The 16,083-nt window shown below is 43.0% G+C and overlaps 1 protein-coding gene across 1 annotated transcript in view; it reads left to right on the forward strand.

Annotated features, from left to right (window-relative positions):
* The window catches only part of rhobtb3 (Rho related BTB domain containing 3), a gene marked incomplete at its 5' end in the record, with an annotated part of 189,879 nt that overhangs the window by 6,434 nt on the left and 167,362 nt on the right, over nucleotides 1-16,083 (forward strand). Inside the window, one exon of the mRNA XM_084315621.1 lies at nucleotides 2,582-2,816. Within this exon, the coding sequence (XP_084171747.1) occupies nucleotides 2,582-2,816 (235 nt within the window). The remainder of the gene's footprint in view (nucleotides 1-2,581; nucleotides 2,817-16,083) is intronic.

Consider the following 16,083-nt stretch of genomic DNA (forward strand, 5'->3'; position numbering starts at 1 on the left):
GGGATTGGGAGCGGAGCGGCGCCGCGGCGGCTCGTTGCGGAAAAGCCACTGCAGACTAGGAACGCGCTCCAGTCCACCCGCATAGAGCAGCGGAAACCCGCCGTGACCATGTGAGTTAATGTCCGCTACGTGATGGGAGAGACCGGAGGTGACAGGTCCCTCTGTGTCTCTCCATCGATACATGATGGGAGAGACCGGAGGTCCCTCTGTGTGTCTCCATCGATACATGATGGGAGAGACCGGAGGTCCCTCTGTGTGTCTCCATCGATACATGATGGGAGAGACCGGAGGTCCCTCTGTGTGTCTCCATCGATACATGATGGGAGAGACCGGAGGTCCCTCTGTGTGTCTCCATCGATACATGATGGGAGAGACCGGAGGTCCCTCTGTGTGTCTCGATACATGATGGGAGAGACCGGAGGTCCCTCTGTGTGTCTCCATCGATACATGATGGGAGAGACCGGAGGTCCCTCTGTGTGTCTCCATCGATACATGATGGGAGAGACCGGAGGTCCCTCTGTGTGTCTCCATCGATACATGATGGGAGAGACCAGAGGTCCCTCTGTGTCTCTCCATCGATACATGATGGGAGAGACCGGAGGTCCCTCTGTGTGTCTCGATACATGATGGGAGAGACCGGAGGTCCCTCTGTGTGTCTCCATCGATACGTGATGGGAGAGACCGGAGGTCCCTCTGTGTCTCTCCATCGATACATGATGGAGAGACCTGTATTGAGCTGTACTGTATTGTACCCATTCTGCAATCTGTTAATAAAATGTTCAATCAATCAATCAAACCGGAGGTCCCTCTGTGTCTCCATCGATACGTGATGGGAGAGACCGGAGGTCCCTCTGCATGCGTCTTCATCCGCGCTCGCATGCTTCCCTGCAATGTTTTGACAATGGTATAAATAGTGTGTTCTAGGGCGGCTGGGTGGCGCAGCGGTCTAAGCACTCGTCACCAACGCGTGAGACACTGGTATCGAATCCGGCTGTCAGCGTTGCCTCCGGCTTGGGCCGGCCGTCATACTGACTCAATTGGCAGAGTCAGCGGGAGGGGAGTCGATGGGTGGTAATCTGGTCGTTGTAAACAGTGACTCCTACAGGTCGGTCGGGTCAGGGCGCCTGCACAGCGAGGAAGGGAGATGGTGAGGGTAGTGTGTGAGCCTCCCACACGTTACACCTCGCCAATGAGAGTCCACGCTGGCAGGTGAAAAGAAGTGGCTGGCTGACTCCGCATGTATCGGAAGGGACATGCGATAGATTCTTCAACCCTCCCTACGACTGACCAGTGGGGGGCACATGCGAGCAAAGCGATCAAGACAGGGGAGGGGGGAATTGGCACGACTAAATTGGGATGGGAGAAAAACAGAAAAAGAAGGAGAAAAAGTGGATAAAAAAATAATAATAGTGTGTTTTAATCATATTTATAATAATAATAATGATAACAAAAATAACAACAGTAATTATAATAATATCTACATTATCATTACAACACCAGGCCTAATGTGGGCCTCTCCATTAGCTCTTGCTGTCAGTCATTTGTTGAATGACATCCCGCAGTGATGCATTTTCTAGTGAGGGACATTCTACCAGGTCTCTCTCTCTCTCTCTGAACCCCCCACCCCATGTTGTAGACACGCATCAGTAAAGCCCACTTTAATTCAGCCCATTCTCCGCATGATGTGTGGTGATTCCGTCCACTGTATAATACAGTCCAATGTCTTCTTTGTCCGGCTGCTCGGTGCGCTTTTAGAATGTATATATATATTTTTTTGTATCCACTTTTTCTCCCATTTTCTATATTTTCTCCCATCCCAATTTCGTATCATCCAATTCAACCCTCCCCTGTCACGGACGCTGTTTCTTGCCTCCCACAAGCCGGCTGCAATGTGGACTAAGTCATACATAGCACAAGTCCCCTCCGGTACTTGAGGTAACAGCAGTCGCATCTTTTCACCTGCGCAGCTCGATCTCTCAGTGGCGAGGAGTAACGCGTGGGAGGCTCACGCTGCCCCCGACACTTCCTGATTCTACTGCGCAGGCGCACCAACCGACCTGTAGGAGTCGCTGTCCACAACGCCCGATCCCCACCTATCAGTTTCCCACCCCCTAATACGGCCAATGTGTATTAGTATGAACGACCAGCTAAACTGAAAGCAATGTGGAGCGCTGGGCTCGAACAGGCGAGCCCAGCGTCTCCGTCATTCGTGGTGAGCGCCTTGCCCACTACGCCATGTAGCCGCCCCTAGAATGTATATTTTAGAATGTACATCGCTGACTGACTGTGTGTATTCTTATTTTTGACTACCTAAATGTTCATTGTGAGCGATCTGTGGTGCTAAATCTCCCTCGGGATTAACCCTTTCACTGCCACACTACAGAAGGTTAACCGTCGGCAGTGTGATAGTAAAGGGTTATTAACCTTCTGTCGTGTGGCAGTGAAAGGGTTAACCTGCTGTTGTGTGGCAGTGAAAGGGTTAACCTTCTGTGTATTGTCACAGTGAAAGGGTTAACCGATTGGTAGTGCGGCAGTGAAAGGGTTAATAATAAAGTACTTCTATTCTATTCTCTATTTGTAGGTCCATTCACATTGTGGCCCTGGGCAGCGAGTGCCCTGGGGGCGTGGGGCCGGGGGAGGAGGCCATGGGCCAGGGCCAGCTGCAGGGGGGCCTGCTGTGGAGCTACCTGGGCCACGGAGCGGTGGTGGGCTCCCGCGACCTGGAGAGCAACCTGCAGCACAACCCGGCCTTCATGGAGTACACTTCCCGCGTGTTCGGAGACGTCACGGTGGTGGTGCGGGACTGCCCCAGCTGGGTGAGAGATTACTACCCCCATTCTCTCTCTCTCTATCTTTATACATACTATATATATATGTGCACATGTATTATGTATAATAATATAATATGTATATATTAGTGCTGTCAGGCGATTAAAAAAATTAATCTAATTAATTACAGGATTTGTAATTAATTAATCTATCGCATTTTAATCGCATAACCATTTTATGCCTGATATTCTATATTCTATAATCATATTTCAAATTGCATGTGTCCAGATGGCAGAATTCAGTACTGTATCTACAAAACCTTCTGTTTAATCATCTTCCATCTATTAATTTGCTTAGATTTTTCAGGTCTGGTCAATTTGAGCATGGTGTTATTCACAGTCAAAGATAAAAAAAATAATAATTATTGATATTCTCATTTGGTTCATTACAATTGACTCAAAATAAGATTTTCAATCAATCACAGCGCAGATTGATTGATTGAATGAATGAAAATGTTATTAACAGATTGCAGAATGGGTACCATACAGTACGGCTCAATACACACAATTGTTAAGGGCATGCAGACCAGAGAAAGACTTTCTTCTTGTTTACATCAGGGTCCCCCATTTTCAATTGTAAGTAAGGGTGCAACTTGCACCGTGCAATCCATTCTTTGTGGATCTAGCCCACAGTATTTCTGACACTGGGAATACATTCCCTGAGATTCATAGATTTCCCTAGAATCAGATACCAAGAACATGCAAATGGACCATATTAAAAAAAAGTCTGTAAATGTGTATTCTACATTCTCATGGAATGAATGAGATACAAAAAAAATTATAAAAAAAAGAAAAAATAATTAAAAAATAAATAAATAAAAAATTGTAATTAATTTTGAGTTAATTTTCATAACGCGATAATTTGCTGCGTAATTAATTAATCTAATTAACGTGATAAACTGACAGCCCTAGTATATATATATGTATATGTGTATAATATATATTTACAGTATGTGCATATGTATATATGTATGTATATATGTATATGTATATGTATACTTACTTATCCCCATTACGCCGACTGGCGCATTGGGCAGCAACAAAGTTTCTCCACTTGCATTTGTCTTTGGCCATCTTCTCTATGGTCCCCCAGCTCTGGTGGTTTTGCTGGAGCTGCTTCTCTATAGTCCTACGCCATGTCGTTTTAGGCCTCCCTTTCTTTCTTTTGCCTTCTGGGGTCCAGTGTAATGCGACTCTTGGGATTGCGTTGGTGTCCATTCTGAGTACGTGGCCAATCCAGGTCCACCTTCATTTATTAATTATACAGTGCATGTCATCTTGTTGGGTAATGTTGAGGAGGTTATTGTTGGAGATGATCTTGGGCCAGAATATACGCAGGATTTTGCGCAGGCATGAGGTGTGGAAAGTGGATAATTTATGGATGTGTATATATATGTATATGTTTATGTGTATGTATATATATGTATATGTATGTGTGTATATATATATGTATACTCAGTACAGTATGTCTATATGTCTACCGCACAGGGAGATGGTCAGATTCTCAGATTCTCAGACAGGGTCCACTGACACACAGGTGGTGGCTGCAGGACAACATGGAGGTCTCAGGAGGACAGTGAGACAGTGGGTCTCATTCCCGAACGAATTTACGACCAAAAATTTCCTCTTTTCTGCCCATTTAAGACATATTAGGGCTGGTAGCGCGAGTCCCCAAATCTTCCTGAGATCAGATTTGAGCGTGGCTGAGAGCAGATTTAAGAGTGCTGAGGAGCACACTTATGATTGATTGACTAATTGAAAATTGTATTAACTTGACAGATTGTGTTCTCATAGTGATTCCTTCATGTTAACGCTACAGGCCTCCTTGGAATTAATTACTTAATCATAATTAAAATAAATATGACAATATTTGTACAATAAGAAATTACGCATTTGATGTCGGAAAAATAAATAATATGGATTCATCTGATCACAGGGCAGCTGCTTAACCATATCTGAACCAGCTATTTTGGACAAATGTATAATTACTTTAATTACTCAGATATTCAAACACAATTATGCAATTATTGTGAAATGATTGAAAATAATAATTATTTAATGCCTTCTGTGGAATTTGTATTTCTTATTTGTTACACATCTGTTTTAATGATTAATTATATACATTTGAAAGAATGCAGGTCAACATGCAATATATCCCATTGATTGGTATACAATGGGACAGACCTTTGTTTGATTGATTGATTGAAAACTTATTAACAGATTGCAGAATGGGTACAGTACAGTACAGCTCAATTACATACAATTGTTAAGGGGATGCAGACCAGAGAAAGACGTTCGTCTTGTTTACATCAGGGTCCCCCATTTTCAATTCATCATAACATATATGACACACATGACATACAGATAGACAGTACTGCTACATCTATACATTTATGACATACCAGATGTGCAAATACAGTACTGTTTGTGATACAAAAAGAGTCCAGAAAAGAGAGTATATACATTTGACGTAGAAACTGTTGGAGGAGGTTGAGTAGGTGGGGTGGGGTTGGGTGGGTGGGTGGGTGGGGGGGGGGACTGTACATTGGAGGTGGTTGGGTGGGGTGGGGGGGGACACTGTACAAGCAAAACTGTACATTGGAATATTGACGAAACCATACTTGGTCATTTACTGTACATTGGAGGGGGTTGATATAGCTATAAACCTGCATTCCTTCGAATATATCATTAATCAATTAAACTTATATTGAAATACACTATATAGCCTATACACCAACACTGAAATGACAGTGGATAAATAAATAAATAAGAACTAAAGCTAATCGCATGGAAATAGACTGCATTAATATTCCATAACAAGTCTTGTGTGCGCCAGTATGGCCTACGTGTCTAATGAACAGTATAGGCTTAATATATTCTAGTTACTTGTTTCATTAGGATTTAGTAGATACTATATATGCTCTGCCTCTGCCCTACGTACAGTATAAGTACAGACTGTACCTATACTGTACGTAGGGCAGAGCATATAGTATCTACTAAATCCTAATGCAACAGGTCATTAATGGAATAATAAGCCTATACTGCGTTCATTCATTACGCCGTGGGCATTAATGGAATAATAAGCCTATACTGCGTTCATTCATTACGCCGTAGGCTACAGTATACTGCGCGCGTGTGTGTGTGTGTGTGCGCGCGCTGCGGCAGGTGTACCACAAGCTGTACTATATATGATGACAATACATTAATCTAATCTCATTTCGATGGGTCGCGCAAGACTCGCAAGGCACTTCCGCATCCATTTCCACACAGCTGCGTCGTTACTTTGCCTTATAAGGGGCTCTGGAGGCGTTGTTTTGTATGCAAATGACCTGAACGGGAACGCGCTTTCGAGTTTAAGACAGAATGCCATTCTCCAAGCAGATATCAGATCATATCACAGCTGTGACCGTTTCAGCCCCTTAAGACATATTACCAGCACGTTCGGGACTCAGAGTGAACTTGTCATTGATTCTGTCTCAGTCGGTTCCAAGATAAGTCTTCCAAGAGAACTCTTTGAACATTTTTGGAGAATGAGACCCAGTGTAACCAACATTCAATCACAGGGAATATGATCATTCTAGAGGCATGGCGCTGTGGGTGCTGTTGCAGCTGTAGAAGGAAGCCAGGCGAGAGAGAGAGAGAGAGAGAGAGAGATAGAGAGAGAGAGGGAGAGGGAGGCAGAGGGAGAGGGAGAGGGAGGCAGAGGGAGAGGGGGGGGGGAGAGAGAGAGGCAGAGGGAGAGGGAGAGAGAGAGAGAGAGAGGGAGAGAGAGGGGGAGAGAGAGAGAGAGGGAGAGAGAGGGAGGGAGAGGGAGGCAGAGGGAGAGGGAGAGGGAGGCAGAGGGAGACGGAGACAGAGAGAGAGGGGGGGAGAGAGGGAGAGGGATGTCCTATTCTTATATTTATATAAATTACACAGATCCTCCATCCATCCATGATATCTACAATGGATAACAACACAAGACACTGGACTTCAAGGAGTTAGCATTTGGCTCAATGTGATGCTCTTTCTAGCCCACATGTGATGAGCAGAGATGGGCAGAGTTCATGGTTTGGGGAAGGGAGGGAAAGTGAAGGGGATATTTAGCGTCACCGAGCTGCTGTTTGATTTTCACTTTCCGCTGAGCCTCATAGACTCCGAGACGAAGCCACAGCGTCTGAGATTCCGGGGCCACACTGCCTCGCAGCGAGGAGGGCAGCCTTGTAATGACGTCTCTATATTCTTCTAAAAGACCGAATGCAAGGCACAAAAAAAAAAAGCTGATGAAATGAGCTTTTGTTCCCAGCAGCATATCAATTTGAAAATATGCCTCTATCGCACATGCACAGACAATAGGGCGAGGGCTTCACCTTGCAGTTGCCCTTTTGCACGTGTAGCACAGAGCATGCAGATGTGTTCTCACATAATGGAAATACTGCGCTTGGTTTGGGAGAGGGGTGGAGCCTATAGGTAAGGGTTTGGGAGAGGGGTGGAGCCTATAGGTAAGAGGGTTTAGGAGAGGGGTGTAGCCTATAGGTAAGGGTTTAGGAGAGGGGTGGAGCTTATAGGTAAGAGGGTTTAGGAGAGGGGTGGAGCCTATAGGTAAGGGTTTAGGAGAGGGGTGGAGCCTATAGGTAAGAGGGTTTAGGAGAGGGGTGGAGCCTATAGGTAAGAGGGTTTAGGAGAGGGGTGGAGCCTATAGGTAAGGGTTTAGGAGAGGGGTGGAGCTTATAGGTAAGAGGGTTTATGAGGGGGGAGCCTATAGGTAAGAGGGTTTATGAGGGGGGAGCCTATAGGTAAGGGTTTAGGAGAGGGGTGGAGCCTATAGGTAAGGGTTTAGGAGAGGGGTGGAGCCTATAGGTAAGGGTTTAGGAGAGGGGTGGAGCTTATAGGTAAGATGGTTTAGGAGAGGGGTGGAGCCTAGGTAAGAGGGTTTAGGAGAGGGGTGGAGCCTATATGTAAGGGTTTAGGAGAGGGGTGGAGCCTATAGGTAAGGGTTTAGGAGAAGGGTGGAGCCTAGGTAAGAGGGTTTAGGAGAGGGGTGGAGCCTATAGATAAGAGGGTTTAGGAGAGGGGTGGAGCCTATAGGTAAGATGGTTTGGGAGAGGGGTGGAGCCTATAGGTAAGAGGGTTTAGGAGAGGGGTGGAGCCTATAGGTAAGAGGGTTTAGGAGAGGGGTGGAGCCTATAGGTAAGGGTTTAGGAGAGGGGTGGAGCCTATAGGTAAGAGGGTTTAGGAGAGGGGTGGAGCCTATAGGTAAGAGGGTTTAGGAGAGGGGTGGAACCTATAGGTAAGGGTTTAGGAGAGGGGTGGAGCCTATAGGTAAGAGGGTTTAGGAGAGGGGTGGAGCCTAGGTAAGAGGGTTTAGGAGAGGGGTGGAGCCTATATGTAAGAGGGCTTAGGAGAGGGGTGGAGCCTAGGTAAGAGGGTTTAGGAGAGGGGTGGAGCCTATAGGTAAGAGGGTTTAGGAGAGGGGTGGAGCCTAGGTAAGAGGGTTTAGGAGAGTGGTGGAGCCTATAGATAAGAGGGTTTAGGAGAGGGGTGTAGCCTATAGGTAAGGGTTTAGGAGAGGGGTGGAGCCTATATGTAAGAGGGTTTAGGAGAGGGGTGGAGCCTATAGGTAAGAGGGTTTAGGAGAGGGGTGGAGCCTATAGGTAAGAGGGTTTAGGAGAGGGGTGGAGCTTATAGGTAAGAGGGTTTAGGAGAGGGGTGGAGCCTATAGGTAAGAGGGTTTAGGAGAGGGGTGGAGCCTATAGGTAAGAGGGTTTAGGAGAGGGGTGGAGCCTATAGGTAAGGGTTTAGGAGAGGGGTGGAGCCTATAGGTAAGGGTTTAGGAGAGGGGTGGAGCTTATAGGTAAGAGGGTTTAGGAGAGGGGTGGAGCCTAGGTAAGAGGGTTTAGGAGAGGGGTGGAGCCTATATGTAAGGGTTTAGGAGAGGGGTGGAGCCTATAGGTTTTTTTTGGATCCACTTTTTCTCCCATTTTTCTATATTTTCTCCCATCCCAATTTCGTATCATCCAATTCAACGGAACCCTCCCCTGTCACGAACGCTGTTTCTTGCCTCCCACAAGCCGGCTGCAATGTGGACTAAGTCATACATAGCACAAGTCCCCTCTGGTACTTGAGGTAACAGCAGTCGCATCTTTTCACCTGCGCAGCTCGATCTCTCAGTGGCGAGGAGTAACGCGTGGGAGGCTCACGCTGCCCCCGACACTTCCTGATTCTACTGCGCAGGCGCACCAACCGACCTGTAGGAGTCGCTGTCCACAACGCCCGATCCCCACCCATCAGTTTCCCACCCCCTAATACGGCCAATGTGTATTAGTATGAACGACCAACAACCTTATTTGGACAATACCAAAAGAGATTAGACCACATCGTATGTATTGATAAGACCCTCTACTAACTATATCAAAAGACAACATGGATAAGGATAAGAAAAAGGGTGGAAGGAAACAAGACACAGCAATTCTAACGGCGCCGATTGAAACACGTTCAAAGAAAATGACAGGCGACGCTGTGGCAGATCCGTTGGTGACAAGCCCCGACGCGGGGAATATAGAGGAGAATACACAGGGACCAAGGACAACTGGCCCCGAGAGGGAGACAATAGATGACAACATAACAGGAACATCAGAAAAAAGTTCCGTGAAGGATAAAGCAGGCGATTTTGAGAAGATAATAGCAAAAACATCCATCGGATCCCTCACTGCTCCAATAACATCAACTGACACAAGCAGTTCAATTACACAACCCGACTTCAACTCTCTGACTATCCTGATAAAAGAACAGATGGTCGCTTTCAAAGCACACGTTGAACACATCGATACTAAATTCGAAGAGGTTATGAGAGCGGTCGCTTTACAGTCCATGCGAATCACGACAGTGGAGAATACGGTGACAGAAATTACACGGGCAGTCAAGGCGAACGAAGGTGGCATGACAGAGATGGGAAAAGAGATGGAAAGTGTGAAAGAAGAATACCGGAGGGAAATACAAGGGCTTAAAAACGAAGCGACGGAGAGGCTACTAGAAACCCAACGCTACCACAGGCGGAATAACATCCGCATTGTAGGGCTTGATGAAGCAGTAAACTGCGAAGATCCCAACTTTCCAACAGTGTTATCAACGATTTTGGGTAACATCGATCCAAACACAGTGCCAGAAGTGGACCAAGTTTACAGAATCGGTTCTCGGGGGCAAAGAATCAATGGGCCAAGAGTCATCATTGTCACTCTGCGGAAGACTACAACAAGGGATGACATCATCAAATTTGCTTGCAACCAACGTGGGAATCTGATTTATGGTGATAAACCAATATTTATCTACGAAGATTTGAGCAAAGATGCCATCATCCGACGTCTACCATACAAGGAGGTGATGCAAAAGCTGTTCAAAGCCGGTTACAAGCCAAGGCTATCATACCCGGCGCTGTTATCATTCTTGGGCAGTGACGGCCGCAGGTCAGGTGTATACACACCTATTGAAGCTGAGGATTTTCTGAATCGAAATGGAGCAAATAACCCAAGGCAGGACGAAAATGCCGGACACAGATAAGCCTCTTTCTCAATGTATACCAGTGTTAGAATGACTTTATTGTGTTCATCAAGGTAGCAGACGATATGCAAGCCGTCTATAACAATGTGTACTGTGTATAATACGATTCATAATACATTATAATTTCAGTCTCTGGTCTCTGAGGAGACAAATACATATCATTGCAAAAAGATCTATCTGGAATATTCTGGGTTTATCACTCAAATGCCCTGGGTCTCTTAGATCATTCTGGAACATAAAATAGTCTAGGCACTAGTATACTCTACAACAGGGGTAGGCAACCCTAGGCACGCGTGCCTGCATAGGCACGCGGGGGCATTTGCATAGGCACAGGGGGCAGCACTAAAAAAAAATAAAAAAAAATAAAAAAAAACATTTTTTTTTTTTTTTTTTTTGAAATATTATAGTGAACTATTTTGCACTGTTGTCGCATTTATCTTGTTGAAATCCTCCCACAGGTTCTTTTTACTTCCACATATTTAATTGAGACCCTTTATTTGTTTATTATTTCAATTTAGCTGGAAATACATTGCTACATCATTCAGTAACATTTGCAGAGCCTTATAACAAAAACATTATTACGGTCACCATTGTGACCAGTGGGATTAATCAACAAATTGTATTATTTATTTTTCTATTTCATTGAACATTGCACATGTTAAAAGCCATTTTTTTACTCAAAATGTGAGTATTACCAAGTCAACTTGTGTTCTTAAAACAATGACAATAAACATAATTTTATTAGGTTGAAATAATGTGGTTGTGTACTTATTTTTCTGTTAACTTATTATGGATTGAAAACTGAAAACCTTAATGCACAGTAACTGAACTCAATATTTTTAAGTTCTGGTAACTAATAATTTTTTTTTACAGTGTAGTCTTGCGATCAATCAAAACTTATTTACACGATATACCTCACATTCACCCTCCATTCACATCCTGGTGTTCTCCTGGTGTTCTCCATTAGGCCTGTAGGTGGAGCTATGACAGCACACGTACAGTACACACACCGATGTTTGTCTGCATTGCATTCCCCCCCCCCCCAACTCAGATTTAGGGTTGATACAACCATCATAATAATATTGTTAATAATAACAATAACAATAATGATGTAATAATGTAAAAATTATCATTAAAAAGACCTGATTATGAGAAAAAATAATTACGATGCATGGAATATTGTTGAGGCACACTAGTTACAACTATATTTCAAACAGGCACTCCATGTCAAAAAGGTTGCTGACCCCTGCTCTACAACCTTCTAGAATATAAGGCACCATGACAACGAAGCCTACAAATCTAACAATAAACATCCGGTGTGTATACACATAGCAGATAATAAATTAAATGAAGTTCAATCAGTCCTTAATAATACTTTAAAAATTAACCACACCTAAACGTATGAACACTACAAGGTTATTCTAACAATTTAAGTAATCACTCCATTGAAGGCACATTGAAGCTCTAAAAGGCGCTGCTTTTCTATCATATCTAATCTGTTAATTCGGGTCTAGTGGCTTCTCCACGTTGATAATTATTCTATCTCTCATTCCTTATCTATATCTTTCCTTTGATTTTTATTTTATTTAATTTTTTCTTCTTATTACTCTATATTTTTTAAATATATTTTAACTTACATTGTTCTTTTCCAATGTTCTTCACATTAAGGTGTCAATATTGCTCTACAATCCTTTCCTTTTTTCCTTTTTTCCCACACGTTAGTAGAGGGTTCAAATTAATATGTCGATGAGAGTTTATTCTCTTTTTTTATTTTTTATTTTATTTTTTTGTCATTTATCACAATACTTCATTACAGTAAGGGAAGGTGCAAGACCAAAAGCGACATTCTATTACAATAGAATGGAAATGTTAGATCCTATGGCAATTAGCATAGGAAGATTAAGATTACAATGCTCAGTTTGGGCAATCCGGTGGACCATGGGAGAAAGTCAATCGCGGAGGATGTGTTCTTGGAACACAGGCCTGTACGACTTTCTGGGTGAGGGGAAAATAGGGGATTTTTATTTGTATATATATATGTTTTTAAGCTCAGCTCTCAACGGGACCTCATTAATTGGATGTACATCTATTGTAGCTTCACACTCCAGAAGCATTACCAAAAACTACACAAAAACATGCATAGATTATGGCTAGTTTGAATATAATGGTATGGAACACCGGTGGGATAAACAAACAACACAAACGCAAAAGCGTGCTCACACTGATGAAAAAAGAACATGTGGACGTGGCTCTATTAAGCGAAACGCACATTTTAGAGGAAGACATAAATACGTTAGCGGATAACATATACCATAATATTAGTCACTCTTCTTTTGTTACGAGAACTAGAGGGGTAGCCATAGTCGTCAGACGCAAATTAAATATCGAATTGAAAGGGGTATGGTCGGATGCTGAGGGGCGCATAACTATAGCTAGGATTATACACAATAACAGGAAAATTGCATTGGCAGCAGTATATGCCCCAAATTTGTACGAAGTGGGTTTCTTCACTTCACTAACCGGAGAAATGTTAAACCATCCCGAGTACTCATATATAATAGGTGCGGATTTTAATGCCATTTGGAACCCAAGGATGGACAAAACTTACCTTACCTTTTCCAGCGAACAAAAAAATTCATCTAAAGCATTAAAAGATTGGTCGAAATCAACAGGGGTAACTGATTTATGGCGTTCACTTAACCCCATGACCCGCAAGTACTCCTGTCGTTCGGCGAGACACAACACACTATCCAGAATTGATTACGTCTTTGCATCCCCGAGAATATTTGATAAATATGAAGTGGAAATGACACCCAATGCGCTATCAGATCACTGCTACTTAATCCTGAAAGCAACATTTGGTACACTATCTTCCCGGGCCCCAAGATGGCGTTTTAATTCTATGCTGCTTAACAACAAGGAATTCATTACACAAATTAAAGAAGCTCTCACAGTATTCCTACGGGATAATGCTAACTCGGTGCAAGATCCCAGAATATTATGGATGTCGGTAAAGACTATGATCAAGGATTTCACGGATAGATTTTCCTCCATATTGCGCAAAAATCAAAACACAAAACTGTCTGAAATGGAAACGCTTTACTCAACGCTTTTTAATTCTTTAAAATACAACAACTCTACTAGACTAGAAAACCAAGTTAACATTCTAAAGACAGAGATCAAAGCAATATACAGACAAAAATCGGAATTGCAAATACGCAGCACAAGACAACAGCAGTACTTCCAAGGCTCTAAACCTAGTCACCTATTAGCCATGCGACTAAGAATTAATGCAAAATTTGCAGATATAACTGCCATTAGGAAACAACAAGCTCTAGTAACAGAACCCAAAATAATAAACGATACATTCAAAGAATTCTACTCCGATTTATATAATTCAGAAACGACCTTTGATCAAGACAAATTAGACACATATCTTAATCAAATTACTCTCCCTAAAATTACGGAGGACGACGCTAAACAGTTAGAAGTACCGATCACATTAGAAGAACTCAAGAAGGCCATATCCGGAATGAAAAACGGCAAGGCTCCGGGAATTGACGGTATCCCATCAGAAATGTACATTTCTTGCTGGGACATATTTGGACCCTTATTACTAAATATGATCTTATACTCAGTCAAAGAGGGAAGCTTCCATAAACACCAAAATATCGCACTCATTTCAGTTCTTCACAAAAAAGACAAAGACCCCACTGAGTGCGGTAGTTACCGTCCTTTAAGCCTCCTCGGAACCGATGTCAAACTGTACTCTAAGATATTAGCCATCAGATTGCAAAAGCATATGACGTCTTTAGTTCATCCGGACCAAACAGGCTTCATAAAAGGTCGCCTGATCAATGATAACATAAGGCGAATACTGCACGTACTAGATGCAGACAAAGAGGACACCACACCTAAGGCAATACTATCCCTGGATGCTATGAAAGCATTTGACAGGTTGGAATGGTCGTTTCTATGGGCAGTATTAGAAAGGATGGGGTTAGGAAAAGGATTCATTGATATGATTAAAGTACTATACAAGGACCCATCGGCCAGGATTACAACAGGCACATTCATCTCCGATATCTTTCCGGTATCACGCTCAGCCAGACAGGGTTGCCCTCTTAGTCCCGGACTATTCGATCTATCATTAGAACCTTTAGCACAATTTATAAGACAATCCCAACACATAGAACCAATAGTAATCAAGGGCACACATCATAAAATTAGTTTATATGCGGACAACGTAATATTCTTCATGCAAAACCCCAACAACACATTGCCGCATATACTCAAGTTGATAGAGAACTTTGGTGATTTATCGGGATTTAAAATAAATTGGCCTAAGTCGGCTTTTCTTCCTCTTAACACCAGTGCAAAAAAAGACACATCCCTCCCAGATGCGATACCCTTGGTCAAACATTTCAGATGCTTGGGTGTGGAAATATTTCCCACCATAAGACAAACGGTGAAGCACAATTACACAAAAATACAGAACAAAATCAAAGACGACCTGGACAGGTGGGCAAAACTTAAAAACTCAGTACAGGCAAGGGTATCAATAGTTAAGATGGATGTATTACCAAGAATCAATTTCTTCAGCTCAATGCTTCCGTTACCTCCTCCAGAGGGCTACTGGAAAAGATTACAAACCTCCACATACAAATTTATTTGGAATAACAAACCACCTCGCATAAAAATATCCACCGCACAGAGAAATAAAGCAGATGGTGGCATGGCAGTCCCAGATTTTTTACAATATTTTAAGGCCTTCACATTAAGACCATTGAAGATATGGTTTGACCCCCAGGCTTTGGTATCTTGGAGAGAATTAGAAGAAAACATAGTAGCCCCACAGAGACTGAAAGACATTGCACACACTAAACTTTCAATCAAGCATTGTGTGCAAGAATTTGGCCCAATAATTACCCATGCAATCAGAACATGGCGGGAAACACAAAAGAAATATCCTAACCCTCAAGAATGGCATAATCACACTCCCATATTCAATAACAATGCACTCTTAATGGGAAAACGTCCTATAAGATTCCCTATATGGGAAGAGAAAGGCATACACTCATTAGGGGATATTTTTAATAACAAGGGCCTCTGTAGTTATGTCGAAATGTGCATAAAGTTTAACCTCACCGAGTCCACATGGCTTTTTTACATACAGTTACGACTTTGTATGAGATCTCACGGTGTTCCATTACTCATACCAATTGAACACCACAGATACCACAAATTTTTCTATGAAAGAGATACATTGGGAGGTTTTGTATCAGGTTTTTATTATCAATTACTAACGTCCTCGTATGAAACCCTTCAACTAGACACTGTCTGGAGGAGGGATATACCAGACCTGGAATATGACTTTGATTGGCAAGGAGCCTGGGCAAATGTCCGACTTACATCAAGGAACCCGGATCATCAACAAATCAATCTGAACTATATTCACAGGACATACTTGACTCCTATAAGGCTGTGCAAAATGGGGCTTATACAAGACTCCAAATGCTCCCAATGTACAAATGGGGACGAAGGAACATTTATGCACATGTATTGGGACTGCCCACCAGTTAAGGCATTCTGGAAAGATGTGTCCCAACAATTATCAATACTCGTATTTTGGAATATACCTGTACACCCCGCGGTATTACTATTGAATGATGTTTTTGAGTTTGCAGTGAATCCACAACTAAAAAGATTGGTTTTATCG

Source organism: Notolepis coatsorum (genome assembly GCF_963971535.1).
Source record: "Notolepis coatsorum genome assembly, chromosome: 6".
Taxonomy (NCBI): Eukaryota; Metazoa; Chordata; class Actinopteri; order Aulopiformes; family Paralepididae; genus Notolepis; species Notolepis coatsorum.